General features: G+C 36.4%; 1 protein-coding gene across 3 annotated transcripts in view; it reads right to left on the reverse strand.

Annotated features, from left to right (window-relative positions):
• The window catches only part of MICU3 (mitochondrial calcium uptake family member 3), a 97,108-nt gene that overhangs the window by 50,017 nt on the left and 26,615 nt on the right, over positions 1-20,476 (reverse strand). For all 3 annotated transcript variants that reach the window (XM_060085917.1, XM_060085916.1, XM_060085915.1), the window contains exon 2: positions 5,596-5,749. In XM_060085917.1, coding sequence (XP_059941900.1) covers positions 5,596-5,749 — 154 coding nt within the window. The remainder of the gene's footprint in view (positions 1-5,595; positions 5,750-20,476) is intronic.

The raw sequence follows: 20,476 nt of genomic DNA on the forward strand, positions 1-20,476 counted from the left end.
AGATCAAGGAGAGAACAGGTAATGTGATAGAGAGACTCTTGGACTGTTTTCCATTCTTCTCCCCTAAGAATATCATAGTTGAATAAAATACCTGAGATCACTTTCTTTTTCTGATTTCTCCTCACATCCCTGAAGATCTCAAACACTATAAATCTCATAATATTAAAATAAATACATAGTCAACATTGCTGTTTCCTTGCTCAGATTTGAGCACTGTGAATATCTAATGCCTGTCCAAGAATTATCTCCAGGTTTGTATGTGATTAAGTCCTATAATATAGCTGCATTAGGAACTAGTAAATATCAACTATTTCAGCTACATTACAATAATGACAACCAATAATTTTTCTACATGGCAATGTGGCCATTTCTATATAGTTAACCATAGCTAACGTAAACAATATATCAAACTCAAGATTATAAGATAGGCATGTTTTACTTAACTTTCTCTTTTTTAAGCGATGTAATAAGTCATTTTAAGATCAAAAGGGAAAAACTATGTTCTAAAATTTGGCAAACTGATTTTTATGAAGAGAGTTTTCTTCTCTATGTAGCAACAACATCCTTTCTTTACCCAAGACAGTTTATATGCAAACACGTAATCAAGATTAAAATCACAGGTCTATACGGTAGAATTCAGCATTTAACCTTAATTACAATACTTTACACATTCATTTCATAGACATCCTCCTTTACACAATGAATACAACAATGTAAATAATATTTAGTATTCTGTTGCTTTTGAAATATAGCAGTAAGAAAAGACGAAAAATAAATGGTACAAAAGTACATGCACATGCTCTTATGCAATGTTCAGAAGCTATTTATCAAAAGAGGAAGTTAGACACTCTTGAGTTTTGTAGGGTTTATGAGATTTCCAGGGTAAATTATTCACAAAAGACATATTCATTCTGCTGGATATGTCACCATGTTCAGTATTATTGGCTTTTTTTTTTAATAAACTAAAGAGCCATTAAGATTTTTCTTCAAAGGATTTTCTGATTTTCTAAATTCCTTATTTCACATGAAGTTACTGCATATATAAATATAAGGTGAAGAGGGACTTCATTCTTTTGGATATATTTTATTTCTTAAGCTATAGGTTGATGTTTTCATTATATTTTTAATATTTTTATGTATGTCTGAAATTTTTTAACTTAAAATTAAATTAAAATTAAATAATACTTGAAGCTATATGAAAATAATTACTTATTTTAGTTCTAGATGAATAGTTTACCTCTTAGGTTCTGTTTAAGTGGGTAAAACAAGAAATTTTCTTGATTTCAAACACAAAGTTACAATCAATAATCAGATATATATCTCAATTGACATTTATTTGAACTATAATTATTAAGCAAATGTTTACATAGCATACCATTTTCCTGTTGATGTTGCCATAAAATTATATTAAAGATTTTAAAAAATAATGGTTATGAATTCAAGTGATAATGATTATGATGACAATGACAGCTAGCAATGTTTATTAAGCGCTTATTCCATGTCAGGTATTACACTAAACATAACTGATATCATTCAATATCCTTAAAAAACTTCATAAGGCTGCTATTTTTACTTTTATAAATGAAGAAACAAAAGATTAAATAACTTACTCAGGTTCTCAAAGCTCATAAATGAATGCCAAGGTCTAAACACAAGTCAAATTTCAATATGCTATTTTGATATGTATATGATTTAATATTCAGTCTATGAAGCATATTTTCTTTTTTGAGGTAAATATTTCTTTTTAAAACCCTACAGTTTTAAAAAAGTTTTTACAAATATCTTGATCTTTAGTTGCCATTCTTAATTATGTCTTAAAAGTGTTGGTTAGAAATTAACTGATATTAATTTGTGGTTGTTAAATATCCTGTGTTTATACTGGAAACCAGTTTTTTCCCTGCAAGTGATAGTTTTGGAATATCTGTCAAACGAATCACAGCTAAAATTATTTCCAAAAAGCAAAAATCCAACAGTAGGCTTCCACTGAATACATTATGAAGATAAAAATAAAGAAAATAATGAATTAAAAAATTTCAAACTATGAAATTTTAAATCAGTAAGCATTACTTAAAGGATAACTTCTCAAATATGTTTGACAACAGTTACAGAATTTGATGCAAAAGTACCATTTGATATTGTAAAAGATATATTAATAGTTTTATCAAATCTATACTAAATATCAAAATCCACACTGTACAAAAACAATTAAACAAAATGTATGGAACACGTATATACCTATTTATGTATAAGGATCTTTTCTATGTACAAAGTCCCTACACTCAGGAAACGTACAATATTATAGGAGGACAAAAAATACAGAAACAACCAATTCCAAGGCAGAATATGGTTATCTGGCACAGGGTAAGTACTCAATGAATATGTCTTGAAGGAAGGGGGAGGGAGAGGGGGGAGGGAACGGGAACCAAAAAAGCATAGAGAGATACAATTCTTACCACAGACTTCAAATTCTCCAAAAAAAGAGCCCTACTTAAACTCTAGCCTTTTGAATCGCTACTGTCACCTTTATTCTCATACTATGCCACCTCCCTAGGCAATCTCATCCATACACATTGCATTAATTACCAATCATGTACAGATGAATCCCAAACACATACCTCTTCCCAGTCCTCCCCCGGATCTCCAATGGAAATAATCCAAAGCATCAAAAATTAATTCATTAAAAGCTAATGTGTGAAGTAGTCAATTTGTCAAATTACCAAAGACTGAATTTTTTGAACTTTTATACATTTTTCTTTCACCTCACAGTTACCTTTTTTGTTGTTGAGAATGCTTAAGATCTGTTCTCTTAGCAAGTTTTAATTATACAATGCTGTACAATATTATCAACTACAGTCACCATGCTATCCATTAGACCTTGAGGATTTATTTTAAGTTTGGTTTTGCCATAACTCTATCTCTGAAGAAGAGATGGCTATAATTGTTCTAACCTAACTTAAGGCATTCATTTGACAGTGTCAAGCAGATTATCAAACAACTAATTATTTGGTACATTGATTTTCAGTGAGTTGAAATCAATGATCATGAGCTAAATCCTACTGCCTCCTTGATATCTCCTCTTTTACAAATCTGAGGCATTTAACTACATCATGTCCAAAACTCAAGTTGTGATTTTTCCCTTTAACGCCAGTCCCTACTGCCATCCATCCAGTTAAGCCAACCAGAAATCCTTAATACTCACTACCCCATCATTACCACTGCCACCACTGTTAGAAGCTTCTGATGCTTGGACAAGAGCCTCCTCTCTGATCTGCTCATGGCCACTCTGGACCTCTGTAATCTGTCTCCACCTTGAGATCTTTCAAAACACAATATAATCATGGCAGGCATCTGCTGAAAACAAGACAACAGGCCCAAAATGGAGTTGCCTATGCTAAGCCCCATGTCACCTAACTGAGACTTAATTACAGTGTCAGTTCTCTCCCACATGGAATCTTAAACCAGTCATCAGGAATCACCTGATCATCAGCAGCAGTTAGGTCATCTGTCTGACAGACCCCTACCATCTCCTGAAGGCAAGTGACCTCACAATAACCAACCTGCTTTTTTTTTGCCTAATATAACTTACTTGTTCCTGCTTCCTTCTGCCTATAAAACGCCTTTCATTTTGTACAGCTCCTCAGAGCTCCTTTCTATCTGCTAGATTGGATGCTGCTCAATTCATGAATCATTGAATAAAGCCAATAAGATCTTTAAAATTTACTTAGTTGGATTTGGTTTTTTAATACACCAAATTCTCCTGCAGCTTAAACCACTACCACAGTTTTCCATTACTTTTAGGATAAAAACAAAAATGTTTAATATCAGCTTACAGACTCTGAATGATTTGGCCCTACCCATATTCCACATACCATATTCCTCCTTGCTCTTTGCACTTACAGCCACCCAGATCTTTTTTCCACTCCTCAAATGTATCACACTCCTTCTTGTCATGGCACCTCAGCACACGCTGTTTCTTCTGCTGAAATTCTCCACTCCTGATTTCCCATTTACCTAGCTAGCTCTTATGATTTCATATTTCATGGTGATATTTATTTCCCCAAGGAAGATTTCTCTGAGCTACCTGACTAGGTCACTTCTCAAAAATACACTCTCATAGAATCAAGAAACTTTCTTTCATGGCACTGAGTTATAATTTGTTGTTTATATGTAAATTTTGTTGATCAGTGTTGGCTTCCTCCACCAGACTGCAAGCACCATGAGGGTGGAGAACATTTACCTTTCGTTCCCCGCACACTGTATCTCCAGTGCCTAGTGCAGTGCCTGGCATTTGATAGTTGTCCTTGACTACATGTCATTTAATATTCTGTGAGATGAAATGGAAGGGTGCATAAAAGCACTTCTGCTGCCTTCCAAAGTACTATGGTTGTCTGGAGAAAAAGTACTCTGTGATTATTTATTTGAGTTGTGAACTGAACTAGTTCCTTTTTTTCATGGAACCCAATTTTTACTTGAAAGAATAACTGACAGACAAATTATGGTTATTTAGACCTGGGTATTTGGCAGACATTTTTGTACAAATGAACGACGTTGCTTCTTGCTTAAAGAAAACTTACAGTATTTGTTGTTAATGAAAACATTTGAGATTTCAAGTAAAAATCAGAATATTGGAAAACTTGTATACACCACGAATTTGACAGCTTTCCAATAAGTAAAAACTTTTCTGATGAGATTATGACAATATTAGTGAATGTGATTTTTTAAAAATATTGTATAATGAGATATGCCAACATTTGGAAGATCTGCGTAATTTAATAAACCAACATTTTCCAGTTGATGTTGCAAGATTATATAAGGGAAAAAGATCCATTCAAAGTGCAATGTAGGCCAATGTATTTTAATAAAACAGATAACAAAAAAGTTTCAAAGTTCACATTGCAACTAAACTTTAAGAAACTACCATTAGCCAAGTATTGATACAGTACCAAAGAAGAATATCTACAATTATCTAAAAGACTACTGAAATACTCTTCCCTTTTCCTACTTCTATATTTGTGAGGCAGATTTTGTTCAGATACTTCCTGAAAAACAATACATTGCAACAAATTGAACACAAAAGCAGATATGAGACTCCAGATGGCTTCTATTAAGTCAGCCATTAAAGTAACTTTGCAAGAAGGTACATAATGCCCCAAAATTTGAGAACCACTGCTCTAACACATGGAAAGGTGAAAAACAATTAACTTATATTTACACTGCAGGAGCCATGACATATTCAGAAGAGATATGGGAAGAATTTTTGTCCAGGTCGAAATGGAGCCAGCCCTCTGAGTTATTCTGTTTAGACTGGCTATAAGAACCGACTTGGCAGAGTAAGAACCTATTATAAAGAGTAAGGTAGTGTTTAGTTGGATGTACTGAGAAAGAGGAAACAATAGAAATTTCTGAAAACAGAAAAGATACCAGTAGGAGTTGATAAGAAATATTAGTCTGGTAACATTGTAGAGCATAGTATCTTTTGAAACACCACATTGCTTGCTTAGTTGTTGAAAACTTATACTGCTCCACATTTTTACAAACTACAGACAAGAGAAATATCTTATGAAATTATTGAGATAACTGAAGGAATATACTTACATTTGGGCTCGTCTGTTGTAACAGCCAAAATGAAATCATATGGAGTCATGAATAACTGTCCTTCACATTCTACAGAAGCAAACAAACGAAATCGCCTTTCCCGAGACGTTGCATAGAGGTCTAGGTCTTCAATGTCTGTTCTGCCAGCAGCAACCTAAAGTAAAGAAAGCAAGTAAGTCTGGACTGTGTGAAGTAACACCTCCTTTTAGAAGATAAATGTTTTCAATTATGTTGATAGTGAATTAACAGAATAAATGAAAAAGTGTGAAAATACTGTCTTCTGGAGGACTTAATCATATTATAAATAATTACCCACATGAATAAAATGAACTAATGTTCAAAAGATCCTACAATGAATATCATTAAGGTTCTGAAGACTTTACACTGGCACTTTGAAGGACCTGTGATTTATTTCTTCAGTTTCAGTCTCAGAGAACATTAAATTTCTGGCCTAGTCGTTTCTTCAGAAGGAACACCAACACTTGCTGAATGCCTACTATGTACTCTCTATATAGGCTTATTTATTTAATCTGAACTCTTTTCATTGTAGTCTATTAATTTTCTAAAAGAAGAAAGGGAAAGCGTGATAGGCTGTTCATGGTGACCACTAAGGAAACCACTTAGTGGTAGAGCTTAGATTTGAACTGAAGTTGCTAAGTCTAGATCACTACAGTAGAGTTACCACCAATGTTCACTCTGAATTCTACCTAAGGTTAAGAGGAGCAGAATCAAGAGTGTGTGTATATGGGGGGAAGGGGATCTCCTTTTGCCTTACTTAAAGATCTTTCCTTGTAGATAAATAATTTCTCACTATTATTTATTTTCTCTCTGAACTATAACAAATTTTTTAATAAAATGGTTTTTTCCTGATTCCAAAAGCGATGCATAGTTACTATATATAATTTAGAAGATAGAATTTAAATTTTTATAGACATAACCGTTTTTGTTTACTTTTTTGGCAAAAAATGGGGGTTATACCATGCTGTTCAGTAATCTGATCCTTTTTACTTATTAACGCATTTTTGACCAGAGACATATTATGGCTACAAAATCCTCCAGTCAATAATGTGTTAATATATCATGTGTCATTTTTCCATGTCACTAAATAGTCTAGTAGACCATTTTTATTAACTATATAATATTTAATAGTAAATGTTTGTAGCCTAACACAATTAATGAATTCTAACTGGTTGACTATTTAGGTAATTCATAGTACTTTGCTATTTTTTTTTTTTTTTTTTTTGCGGTACGCGGGCCTCTCACTGTTATGGCCTCTCCCGTTGTGGAGCACAGGCTCCGGACACGCAGGCTCAGCGGCCATGGCTCACGGGCCCAGCCACTCTGCGGCATGTGGGATCTTCCCAGACCGGGGCACGAACCCATGTCCCCTGCATCAGCAGGCGGACTCTCAACCACTGCGCCACCAGGGAAGCCCCATAGTACTTTACTATTATAAAACAATGTTATAACAACCAGCCTTGAAAATATTTAAATATATCTACAAATAGTTCCTTGGGGTAAACTCCTAGGAGTAAACTTGATTGGTCAAACAAAATCATTTCATACATATTATCAAACTGCCTCCAGGGAGTTTATAGCAATCTACATGACTAGCAACAATATAAAAATTATATTTTCACCCGTTTCATAAAAAATTATTTTATATCAGAAAAAAATTCTTATTTAGGATGACAAGCTTAATCTCTATATTGTCTCTTCTATGTCTACTAAGTCACTATGCAAATTACATAAAAACTGTCAAAATTATTTAAACATCTAATATTTTGAGAAGTTGTATCAAACAAACCATAAGAACTTTCAGTAAGGAAACTACATTTTGTATTTCTAAGTTACACCTTACTAAATGAAAAGCCAGGCAAATGAGTAATCTTTTTCCACTGTTCTGAAGACTAAGACTTTTCAAAACATTACAGAAGTAGTCAAATAAAAAATTAAAAAGAAAAAATTTAATGCCATTTTTTAGTGGCATGTATAAATAGGGAGAATCTACAATCTCAGCCTTTAAGGAATATACAGTCTATATGGAGGGACAAAATACTATTTGGAGAGACAAAAGGTACAAACATGGAAAAGAGAATAAGTCAAGTTAGAGTAAATAGAAGAAAAGCACAATAGATTCAGGTTAATATGAAGCTTCAGGAAGAAGAAAATATGAATTTTAATGTCAGGAAGAGATATGAGCATTCTAGGTTTACATGGCATATTTGAAGTCTTCCTGGAACAGAACATTTGCATTCATGTAAAAGGGTAGGTTAATTGATAACAATTTCTGAAGGCAAGACTAAAGCACCAGGATTTAATCTGACAGAAAGCAAATGGCTTTAGGAGATTCTTAAGTGGAACAATGACACAAAGAAAATGGTGCTTTAGAAAGATAAAGCAACCTGGTACCAGACATAAGCTAGCTCAGCAGTATATTAATAGCAATACTCAGGTAATCCATTTGTACTGGGAAGTTATTTTGGCTCTACCATGGGTAAGGAGACACTCAATCACTCAGTGTCAATAATAAGCGATAATCTCCCTGAATACTCCTCCCTGAATATTCCTCAGGGATCAATCTACCGTCTTAGGTCCCCTTCTGCATATATATCCCAGCAGTTTCTTCTTCCTCTTTGGGCAGGGAAACCAATACTGTCTGTGACCACAGTTTACTCTCCTGCTTTCTTCTTGCTAAGCCATTTCCTTGGACCTAGGTGGCCCCAATCAACCATGACTCATCTCCACTGAATTTCCTGGAGGACCACTGAGTGGGGAGCACTCACTGTTTCTGCACCACAATCTGAAGTCATGCTTCAATCTAACATCCGGAACCACGATTTTTGCCTATTTCCTATGACCTAATATGGACTTGATCTGTGACTTCCGCCCTTACCTGGTGCTCATGAGGTGCCTGTGTTTTCTCATCAAACTTTCCTTCCTTAAGCCCAGTCCCAGCACGCCAAAGCTGCCTGACCGCTGCAGCTGGGAATCTGATCCACCTGTGAGCTGATGCCGACAACTCCTCTTTCTCCTTAATGTCTACTAACAATCAATTAATGAAGCCTGTTGTTCTCCCTCTAATTTCTCACATCCACCCACTGTTACCACCTTTGTTTAAGCACTCACTACTTCCCTAAAAATTTACAGTAATGGACCATGGTTTTTGCCTCTAATCCATCCTATATTAAGAGAAAGAAAGAAAAAAAAAAGGCAGAACTGTGGAACAATTTGTATTCTTTAAACACCCAAGGAACGGTATCAGAAGAAATCTGAGTTCAAGGTTGTCATTAAAACTCCACTGCATGTATGAGTTCTACCTCTTGTTGCCTTAGCAAAAGTACCCATCATTTTTGATAATGGCACTAGGTGCCTACTGGTCTATTTATCACCTTAAAAGAAGGTGTGGGGAGGAGTTTGGGAATGGTTTGTGCCCCAGACAAAAAATATATATATCCTAAAAGGGAAGAATATGATTTACATATAAAGGTGATAACCAAAGCCTTGGTGCTTAAATGGGCTTCCTGCTACTGCAGTTGTGTTGCTTCCTCCACTGCCTCTGATCAATTTAGTGTAATAAATCACATAGTGTAATAATACAACCGGGCACTGCTCAAATGAACCATGGACTTGCAGAAAGTAAAAAACAATTTTCTCATGAGATCACAGTAAACCGGCCTGATCGTAGAACAGTCTAGTTATCATCAGCTGAGAGGGCTGAGCTCATCTGGCTGAACGATGGGATGGGATAGCGAGCAGAACAGGAAATCAACACTTGGGTTGTTTTTTTTTTTAATTAATTAATTTTAATTTTTGTCTGCATTGGGTCTTCGTTGCTGCGCTCAGGCTTTCTCTAGTTGAGGTGAGCACACAGGCTTAGTTGCTCCGCAGCATGTGGGATCCTCCTGGACCAGGAATCGAACCTGTGTTCCCTGCATTAGTAGGTGGACTCCCAACCACTGTGCCACCATGGAAGTCCCTGGGTTGGTTTTTACACTTTCTGTTCTCTTACACTGACTGATTTGCCTGTTCATACTCAAATGCCATACTGCTTTAATTGCTATAGCTTTTGATTATGTTTCTGACATCATGTAAAGCAAGACTCCATCTTACTGTCAATCTTTTAAAAATATTTGTACTGATTGATATGCAATTTTTTCTTCTAAGTGAACTGTGAAATTAAGATCTCAAATTCTGTTTTAAAAACCCACTGAGGGACTTCCCTGCAGTCCAGTGGTTAAGACTCCACAATTCCAATGCAGGGGGGCATGGTCAGGGAACTAAGATTCCACATGCCATGCAGCGTGGCTCCCCCCCAAAAAAACAACAAAAAAAACCCCACTGATATTTTGTTTGGGAGGACATTGAATTTTGGTGTAATTTAGGATGACTTGATTTTTCCCAACTAGGAACACGGATGTCTATTTATTCAGGTCTTCAACTACATCTTTCAGTAAAGTTTTACAGTTTTTAAAAATTTTTGGTAGATTTACTCATACATTTCATAGTTTCTCTGTAATTGTGAATGGAACCTTTTATTGCTATTACATTTTCAATTGGTTATTTCTGATGAATTGGAAAGCTACTGACTAGTTTGCTTTGTATCCAACTAACCTTACTAAATTCCTTCATTAATCTTAATAACTTTTTTCTTGGATTTTCTAGGTATATAATCATAAGTTCTTTCAAAATAGTAACAGTTGTAACTTTTACTTTTTAATATTTAAACCTCATCTTCATTGTCTTAATTACTAAATGTTTAAGTTTCTAAAAATGATGTTGAATAATATCAGGAATATTAAGCATTCTTGTCTTGTTCCATAGTTTGCAGAGAATGCTTTTAATGAACTGCCATTAAATGCAATGTTTACTATTGGTTTTGATAATTATCTTCCACCTTAAATCAGGAATGGGTGTTTACCTAGTCTCCTTTCGTCACTGAAAATAAATGAGTTTAGAATTAGAATGGTCTTTAGAGATCATTTGGTCCTCTTGTTTTTTCACCTTTCTACCAGAATAAAAACATAAATGTGGTCCCCTACCAAAAATTAAAATGTGTTGGGCAAGTAGAAGCATAAACAGAAATCCCCAAACAAAAACTCAAAAGGAATTGGACAAAACTCTATACTATTTACATTATCTTTTAACTATTTTTGGTTTCCAAGATGAATATTTAATATCAACTACTGAGCTAATGTGAATTCAGCAGACACTCTGTGTGTGCCTACTACATACAAATGAATTAATTATAAAATAATTAGTCAATTGGAAGATAACTTTTCTAAAACTATTTTATTATGTCTAACTACTTTCAAACCTTTCAGGTGTCTACATGCCTCTTTCTCTGCAGTTTATGAACAGACTATTTTCTTAATGAATGCTCTAATGGCACAGATGAAGAATTGTTTTTGTTTTTTTTTTTTTTTTTTTTTTTTTTTTACTGTGGTAGAGTTCTAACCAAGTTAAACTTTACAGTGTTTCGGACGTTGACAAGGAGCAGCAGTCCATGAAGGTCAGCTGAGGACACCTGACCTGACCTACTAGAATCTCTGAGAAAACGGACAGCTTTAGGCCAGTAGACCACCAAAGGTCAGAAGGAACTCAGACCTTTAAAAGATTCAGCTTTGCTTTTGAACTTTCCAAAGTTTAAAAAATCTAAACCTTCTGAAGTTATTTTAACATCACTACTATGAACACTCAGAAACAAGAACCAATAAATGTAGAAAATGATACTCAAACTGGTTTTCTAATCCTCTTGGCAATGACAACGATCTTGTATCATGTTAATGTTCTGAGCCTTTCAAAAAACAAATACAACCATTTCCCTCGAGCATACTGGCCTCAATCTATGGGTATAATCCTTATATTACAAGGAGCAGGTTAATTACACCTGTATTCACTGGCCGATCTACTTTAATACCTTTTTTGCTTATCTAAATCCAGTATATCTTGGGAATTCCCTTAGGACTCCGCCCTTCCACTGCAGGGGGCCTGGGGGCCCGGGTTCAATCCCTGGTCAGGGAACTAAGATCCCGCATGCTGTGCAGTAAGGCATGCATGCATGCATGCATGCATGCATGCATAAATAAGTAAGTAAATAAATAAATAAATAAAATCTCCAATATATCTTTTAAAAGTTAACTTCTAAAACCTAAAATTAACCTAAACATCTTTTATGATATGTACTGTTTCAGTAAATTATACTTTTTACATCATAAATTGCCAATACAGTTAAAAGTCATCAATAAGTATAATGTACCTAAGGCGAGTAGGAAAATTAACCAGAAAGCAAAAACCTGAATTATATCCATTTAGTTGTTAAGACATTAATTGCTAAAATGTAAATCTTTATTATAAATCCAATATTATGTACCTAAAAAATAAGCCTTTCAAAAGTGGTAAAGTATAACCAGACCATTTGTGAACCATGGGAAAGAGACTGACAGGTGTTATACAAGTCATGTTCATTTAAGAAAAATTCTTAATATCTATAGGTTGACAGTCAAATTAAAAAACAAATATTTGGGAAGCTGAGGAAGTGACAGCCTTTAAATCGTTAAGAAATAGTAAAGAGAAAACCTGTAGGCTTATAACAGCTAGAAGAAATAGCCTCTAAGAAGCTGGAGAGCAGTAGAAGTACAGATGGAGCTGAAGACCAGCTAGTTTAGCTTCTAAGAAGTAATCTCTCCAAAGTAAACACAACACAGTTTCCACCGTTCCATTTTTTTCCTGAAGATGTCTCTTTTTTTTTTTTGCTGTACGCGGGCCTCTCACTGCTGTGGCCTCTCCCGTTGCGGAGCACAGGCTCCGGACACACAGGCTCCGCGGCCATGGCTCGCGGGCCCAGCCGCTCCGCGGCATGTGGGATCTTCCGGGATAGGGGCACGAACCCGTGTCCCCTGCATCGGCAGGCGGACTCCCAACCACTGCGCCACCAGGGAAGCCCAAGATGTCTCTTTAAAATGGCCTACTTTATAAGGTGAAATCCTTTTTCTGCATGTACTCTTGCCTTCTTTCTTTGTTTTTTGTTTAGTTTTTGTTATTATCAGCAGACCCATTGAGAAACCTCTTAAATGCCGGAAGACTGAAACGTAATTTTTGTCAGGCAATAAGTAGAACATCAAACGATGGAGTTTATTAATTATCAATTTAAAAATTTTGCTCTAATTAAAACTTCTTAAGAGATTGAATTCGGGACTTCCCTGGTGGCGTAGTAGTTAAGAATCCACCTGCCAATGCAGGGGACACGGGTTCGAGCCCTGGTCTGGGAAGATCCCACATGCCGCAGAGCAACTAAGCCCGTGGGCCACAACTACTGAGCCTGCGCTGTAGAGCCCGCGAGCCACAAGTACTGAAGCCCACATGCCACAAGTACTGAAGCCCATGTGCCTAGAGCCCGTGCTCCACAACAAGAGAAGCCACCGCAATGAGAAGCCCGTGCACTGCAATGAAGAGCAGCCCCCGCTCACTGCAACTAGAGAAAGCCCATGCACAGCAACGAAGACCCAACGCAGCCAAAAAAAAAAACCAAAAAAGACATTGTTTAAAAAAAGAGAGATTGAATTCAATTAATATTATTTGTACCTTGAATTCAAGTTTTCCCTGTTTTTTGTAAGAACCAGAGTCTTTATTGTGAGAACTCTACTGAAATAGTGTCCTTGACTCCCTCTTCCTCTCACCATCTGAGGTTGAAGATACTTAAGGACTATTTGTGGTTGCTTCACATCAGTCTCTGGAACCAATCCTGTCTCAAGTTGGAGGTGTTCAAAGATTTTAAGGCCAGAGATTTGGGTGGTGGCGTCTGTCTTGTTCTGGGACCAGGAACTGAGCTCCTGATTTGATTCCTATCATCAGAATCCATCCTTTATTTCCCGGTTCCAGTACTTGATTTCCTACCTGTGCCTGAGACCTTCTCCCGATCCTTTAGTAGCTCCCCTGGAACTACAGTGCGTGCTAAGCTCCCCACTCCAGTGCTTGGTATTAAGCTGCTACTTACTAGGTCTCCCTGATGCCTCATTCTAGACTCTCTCTGCTATAGAGATCCACTAGTTATCAACAAATTCAGTGGTTGCCTACTGCTAGAACTTCATGAAACCAACTAAGCTAATCCTAACCAAAGTCTAGTCATAACCTGTTGATAAAAACAAGAATGAGTCAAACTTCACGCTATGCCTGGAATGAGTTCCGGGAACTGTACTGGTCTCTGAGCAATGGCCAGCTCCAGGAATATTTTAGATCAACTTACGTTTCCTGCTCAGCTTTTCAGTTTCTCTGGAGGTGAGCCCTGATACCTTTGCAGCTATTGCCAAGGAGATGAATCTTTGCTCCATATCAAATGGTCAATGTGGTTCTTCTAGTCAGACTCTTAGGAAAGCGACCTGCAAGAAAACTTGTGCTGCCACACCCTCTCTACTATATAAGATGCTGCTCCAAATCAATCCTACTTAATCACATCCCTTGTATTAACGTGTCTTAGACTTTGACAATACACCTTCCCTGAGAGTTAACCCTGTACCTTGGATAAATCCTAGCTATTTCCTTTATATATCCTACTATTGTATTGCTTGTACTCTTTCCTCCCCATTCATACTGTGTTGCAATTACCTGTCTACATATGATTAACGTAGTGCCTGGCATAGCTAAGAGGCTTGGTAAATGTTTATTACGTGAATGAATGAATGCTTATGGATGAAAAGATAATTGGGAACCGGATAATAAATAGCCAAAGGGATACTGAGTGTGGGTCAGGTGGCAGTGAAGGACAACCAGAAGAGAGGCTTCTGATTCCAAGCTGGGAATCTAGACTGAGATAATAAAAGAGAACCTAAAGCTTTAGTGAGAAAGGAACCACATTATAACTTAGGTGTATCCATCTTTTCAAAGTTGTTCAAACATACCATCTTCATAACTAATGTTGGTAATTGTTTAAGTTATCTATTGTAATAAGAAGCCTTATGGAATTTATTTTTAATTTTGACTGTTTTTTATTTTAATAGAGTAAAAATTCCAGTAAAATGAATCTCTTCTTAAGTGCAGATTCAGGCAAAAGTATTAATAACTTCTGGCTTAAGTCTTGAAACTTGGAGCACTCAATTCTCAGACACTCCTGCCAAGTGACTGCAACATATAAAAACTGGGTAATTCAATTTTTTCTTTTTTTTCATATTTAGATTTTAAAACAGGGTTCCACGTACTCAACCTTTTAAAGTAATTACTGATACTAGGTATATATTACTTCTGTTGCCTTCTTTCAGTTATACATTACCAATTTTCTCCTACAATAAAGAATAATTTTTGCTTCTATGATATCTTTCCAAAAAGGACAGTAAAATTCACAAATTCTAGCTTCTGACTACAGGAATAACAACATCAAAAATGGACAGTATAGGGCTTCCCTGGTGGCACAGTGGTTGAAAGTCCGCCTGCTGACGCAGGGGACACGGGTTCGTGCCCTGGTCCGGGAGGATCCCACGTGCCACGGAGCGGCTAGGCCCGTGAGCCATGGCCGCTGAGCCTGCATGTCCAGAGCCTGTGCTCCGCAATGGGAGAGGCCACAACAGTGAGAGGCCCGCGTATCGCAAAAAAAAAAAAAAAAAAAAAAAAAAAAAATCTCCAGAAAGTGGGCATAGAGGGAACATACCTCAACATAATAAGGCCTATATATGACAAACCCACAGCTAACATTATACTCAATGGTTGAAAAGCTGAAAGCATTTCCTCTAAGATCAGGAACAACACAAGGATGCCCACTCTTGCAACTTTTATTCAACATGGTTTTGGAAGTCCTAGCCACAGCAATCAATGAAGAAAAAGAAATAAAAGGAATCCAGATTAGAAAGGAAGAAGTAAAACTGTCACTGTTTGCAGATGACATGATACTATACATAGAAAATCCTAAAGACACCAGCAGAAAACTACCAGAGCTCATCAATGAATTTGGAAAAGTTGCAGGATACAAAATTAATATACAGAAATCTGTTGCATTTCTATACACTAATAATGAAGTTATCAGAAACAGAAATTAAGGAAACAATCCCATTTACCATCACATCAAAAAGAATAAAACACCTAGCAATAAACATACCTAAGGAGGCAAAAGACCTCTACTCTGAAAACTATAAGACTCTGATGAAAGAAACTGAAGACAACACAAACAGATGGAAAGATATACCATGTTCTTGGACTGGAAGAATCAATATTGTTAAAATGACTATACTACCCAAGGCAATCTACACATTCAATGCAATCCCTATCAAAATACCAATGGCATTTTTCAAAGAATTAGAACAAATAATATTAAAATTTGTATGGAAACACAAAAGAACCTGAACAGCCAAAACAACCTTGAGAAAAAAGAACAGAGCTGGAGAATTCATGCTTCCTGACATCAGACTATACTATAAAGCTACAGTATTAACAGTATGGTACTGGCACAAAAACAGACACACAGATCAATGGAACAGGATGGAGAGCCCAGAAATAAACCCACACACTTATGGTCAGTTAATCTGCAACAAAGGAGGCAAGAATATACAATGGGGAAAAGACAGTCTCTTTAATAATTGGTACTGGGGAAACTGGACAGCTACCATAAAAGAATCAAATTAAAATATTCTCTAACACCATATACAAAAATAAACTCAAAATGGATTAAAGACCTAAATGTAAGAGTGGATACTATAAAACTCCTAGAGGAAAACATAGGCAGAACACTCTGACATAAATTGCAGCAATATTTTTTTGGGTCCCTCTCCTAAAGTAAAGGAAGTAAAAGCAAAAATAAACAAATGGGACCTAATTAAACTTAAAGGCTTTTGCACAGCAAAGGAAACCACTGACAAAATGAAAAGACCACCTACTGAATGGGAGAAAATATTTGCAAATGATATGACCAAAGGGATCAATATCCAACATATATAAATAGCTCATACAACTCAACATCAAAAGATCAAACAACCCAAATAAAAAATGGGCAGAAGAATTGAATAGACAGTTTTCCAAAGAGGAAATGCAGATGGTCACAGGCACATGAAAAAATGCTCAACATTGCTAAGCATCAGGGAAATGCAAATCAAAACCACAATGAGATATCACCTCACACCTGTCACAATGGCTATCATCAAAAAGAAAACATATAATAAATGTTGGCAAGAATGTAGAAAAAAGGGAATCCTCATACACTGTTGGTAGGAATGTAAATTGGTGCAGCCACGGTGGAAAAGAGTATGAAAGTTTCTTAAAAAAACAAAAAATAGAATTACCATATGACCCAGCAATTCCACTCTCGGGTATATACAAAAAAAACCCCCAGGGCCTCCCTGGTGGCGCAAGTGGTTGAGAGTCCGCCTGCCGATGCAGGGGATACGGGTTCGTGCCCCGGTCTGGGAGGATCCCATATGCCGCGGAGCGGCTGGGCCCGTGAGCCATGGCCGCTGAGCCTGCGCGTCCGGAGCCTGCGCGTCCGGAGCCTGTGCTCCGCAACGGGGGAGGCCACAACAGTGAGAGGCCCGCATACCGCAAAAAAAAAAAAAAAAACCCCAAAAAACCCCAAAACCAAAAATACTAATTTGAAAGGATACATGCACCCCAATGCTCATAGCAGCATTATTTACAATTGCCAAGATACAGAAGCAACCTAAGTGTCCATCGACAGAGGAATGGATACCGAAGATGTGGTATATATACACACACACACACACACACACAATGGAATACTAGTCAACCATAAAAAAGTATGAAGTTTTGCCATTTGCAGCAACATGGATGGACTTGGAGGGCATTATACTAAGTGAGATAAGTCAGACAAAGATAAATACTGTAAGATATCACTTACATGTGGAATCCAAAAAATACAACAAACTGGTGAATATAACAAAAAAGAAGCAGTCTCACAGATGTAGACAACAAACTAGTGGTTACCAGTAGGGAGAGGGAGGGGAGGGGCAACATAGAGGTCGGGGAGTGGGAGGTACAAACTATTGGGTGTAAGACAGGCTATGAGGATGTATTATACAGCACGGGGAATAGAGCCAGTATTTTGCAATAACTGTAAATGGAGTGTAACCATTAAAAATTGTATAAAAAATAAAAAAAATTTTTTTCAAAATTGACTTCATTTTACAGCTTCTAGGAAATTGCATTTTACACTTTTTAGGAAATTATTTTATGGGAATTGCTTAACATTCTTTTCAAGTTTGCTAAAAATGTTTAGGGAATCTTCTTTCTAGTTCTAGAAAATGCAATCTTCTGTTTTACTGAGAAATTGCAAAACATTCTACATTCTAGATCTTTAATCTCTGTTTTGTTACTTACAAAAATGGAACATATACATGTGTATATACATGGAAATAAAATTTTCAAACACACCTGTAAAATAACATTCATAATTTAGTCATAAAAATAAGTAATGATCATTTTCAGGTAATTGTGGATCCTCTAAGTCATGCTGCCATAAGATAAGCAGCTTAAGAAATGGTAGAAATGATAAAACTTACATTTTTTAATTACCACATCTTCTGCCCCAAAGTAAAAAATATTGTCTCAATGCAATTATTTTCTCCGGAATTTCCAAACTCAGACCTTTGCAAGTAGTACTTAGATGTTATTTCTTAAGGTAGTGAAACTAGGGCCTTCAGGCAACAGTCTATATCATTATCCTTCCCATGAATAACAGAAAGCAAAGGTTCACTGCCAAGGCACGGTCTCATGTTACTTCAGGTTAGCAATTCGAAAATTTACTTTGTGGTAAGGTCTGGTTTTCCCAGGGAGGCAAGATTAAATGCCAGATAAAGGATTCACTACTTGACAATTAGAGAAACTGATGCCTACAAGCTGATAATACCCTAAAGAGGTAACTTGAAACAATTTTATCAATTATCTAAACACCATATAATGCATTACCTTTGAGCAGCTGAGAAACAGAGACAGGAGAATAAAGAATGGAAGAAGGAAAAATAAAACCATTTGTATTAAGCAAAATTATTTTGATAATTAGTAGTTTGATCCTTAGTAGTTTATTAAAAAAATTTTTTTATTAAATCAATACTAATTTTTTAAAGTAAAGAATGATTAAAACATGTATTTAATTTCATGTAGGAGGTTGAATATTTGGTATTAGGCCCTACCTGATACTGGCAACTGTACCAACATTTTTATAAAACATTAAAGAGCAAATGACATTTGAATTTAGATCTTTATATTTTCTGGGCAAGAGTCATATGAGATGTGCATGAAATTCTATTCACATCTGTTTTTATTCTAGCTAAAAAGATGTTCATGGAAGTATTACACTTGGCTTTCTCATATGGCTTCAGGCTTATTTAAAAGCTTCTAAGAAGATAAAAGGGGTAACATTTTCTTTGCTTTTTGGGTGGTCAAAAGGTTAAACGTCAAATTCTCAGTGTGGGAAAATCCCAAAGTCCTCTAGGTGAAATGTTTTGCTGCTTAGTAAATGTGTCTATGTGGAAATATACACTGAAGCTGAAGACCAGTCTATAAGCACTCCCTTGGCTGCAATCAAATTGGAAAATAAAAAAAGTAACTGACCACTTGTCTCCACTTGTATTGTTATGTTGGCTTACATTATAGGGTTCTTTACAAGTTTACAAAGTACTTTCACATATATCATCTCATTATTTGATAGGATGGTAAGTGGAAGTATCTCTAAGGAGGCAGTACTCACAGTGGTTTAATGTGTATATCTCACGTCTTCTGCCTATTCAAGGGCTCTGCTCCTGCAGTAACCTCCCTTGCCCTTCCTACCTCACTGCTTTCCCCTCTTCCGCTGAGTCCTTCCCTTCAGCGCATGCACATTTCTCTAGTCCTGGAAAGCTTCCGCTCCCACTTCTCCACTGAGCCACCATCACCCTCCCCACCACTTTTCTCCAGCTCTTCACAGCAGGGCTACTGGAAAGCTGCCAGCATTTCCTGTCTCTGGTTTCCTCTGCTTCAGCAGGTCTCCCCTCCGCCACTCCACTAACGCTGCTTGTCAAGGTCACTGATGACCTCCGTGTTGCTAAATCCAGAGGTCAATTATCAGTTTTCATCTTACAAAGTCTGACCCAGTTGATAACTCTCTTTTCCTTGAAATAATTTTTCGTAATGTCCAAGTCCACCCAGTCCTCATTTTCCTCCTATTCCCCTGGCAGTTCCTTCCTGGTACTTCTGTTGGTACTGCCCTAGGGCCAGTCCTAGGGCCAGTCCTTGGACGTCCTCTCTTTTTGAATCTATAATTACTCCCTTTATCATCTCATCTAGCCTTTACATACTATAAATATACTGACAAATCCAAAATTTCTATCTCCAGCCTTCTGCAATAATATAAATTCCATGAAGGCAGGAATTTTTGTTTAAGTGGTACACTTCTGTTTCCCCAGTGCCTACAAGAGTTTCTGGCTTGTAGTAAGCTCTCAAATATTTGCTAAGTAAATTAATGAGTGAATGTGGATGTAAAACTTATTGTAACTGTTAATGATTCCCTTAAAAATTAAAGCATAATACTAAAAAAATCAATAATTATCTGGTACTAACAGTGTAGCTGACCTCAGAAACTGTGGGGTGGGGAAGGCGATACAGTAAAACATGTTCAAGGATGCATCTTTTTTGGAATGGTAAATTTTCTGATACTGATTTATGTCCTCAAGTTTCAGATGTATATATTAAAAAATATATATTTTGTTAAAGTTACGTGTAACCACTTGAAGATCAGAAATAGGATGTATAACTTTCAAACCACTAGAGGAAGAGAAATGATAAGGAAAAAAAGGACCAATCTAATGTCAGGTGATAAAGGGAAAGAGATAACTCACACACATAATATAGCAAAAATGAATGCATACAAGTCCATAATTACAATAAATATGATTGGGTTAGACTCCTTCAT

The sequence above is a fragment of the Mesoplodon densirostris genome, chromosome 20 (genome assembly GCF_025265405.1).
Source record: "Mesoplodon densirostris isolate mMesDen1 chromosome 20, mMesDen1 primary haplotype, whole genome shotgun sequence".
Classification (NCBI taxonomy): Eukaryota; Metazoa; Chordata; class Mammalia; order Artiodactyla; family Ziphiidae; genus Mesoplodon; species Mesoplodon densirostris.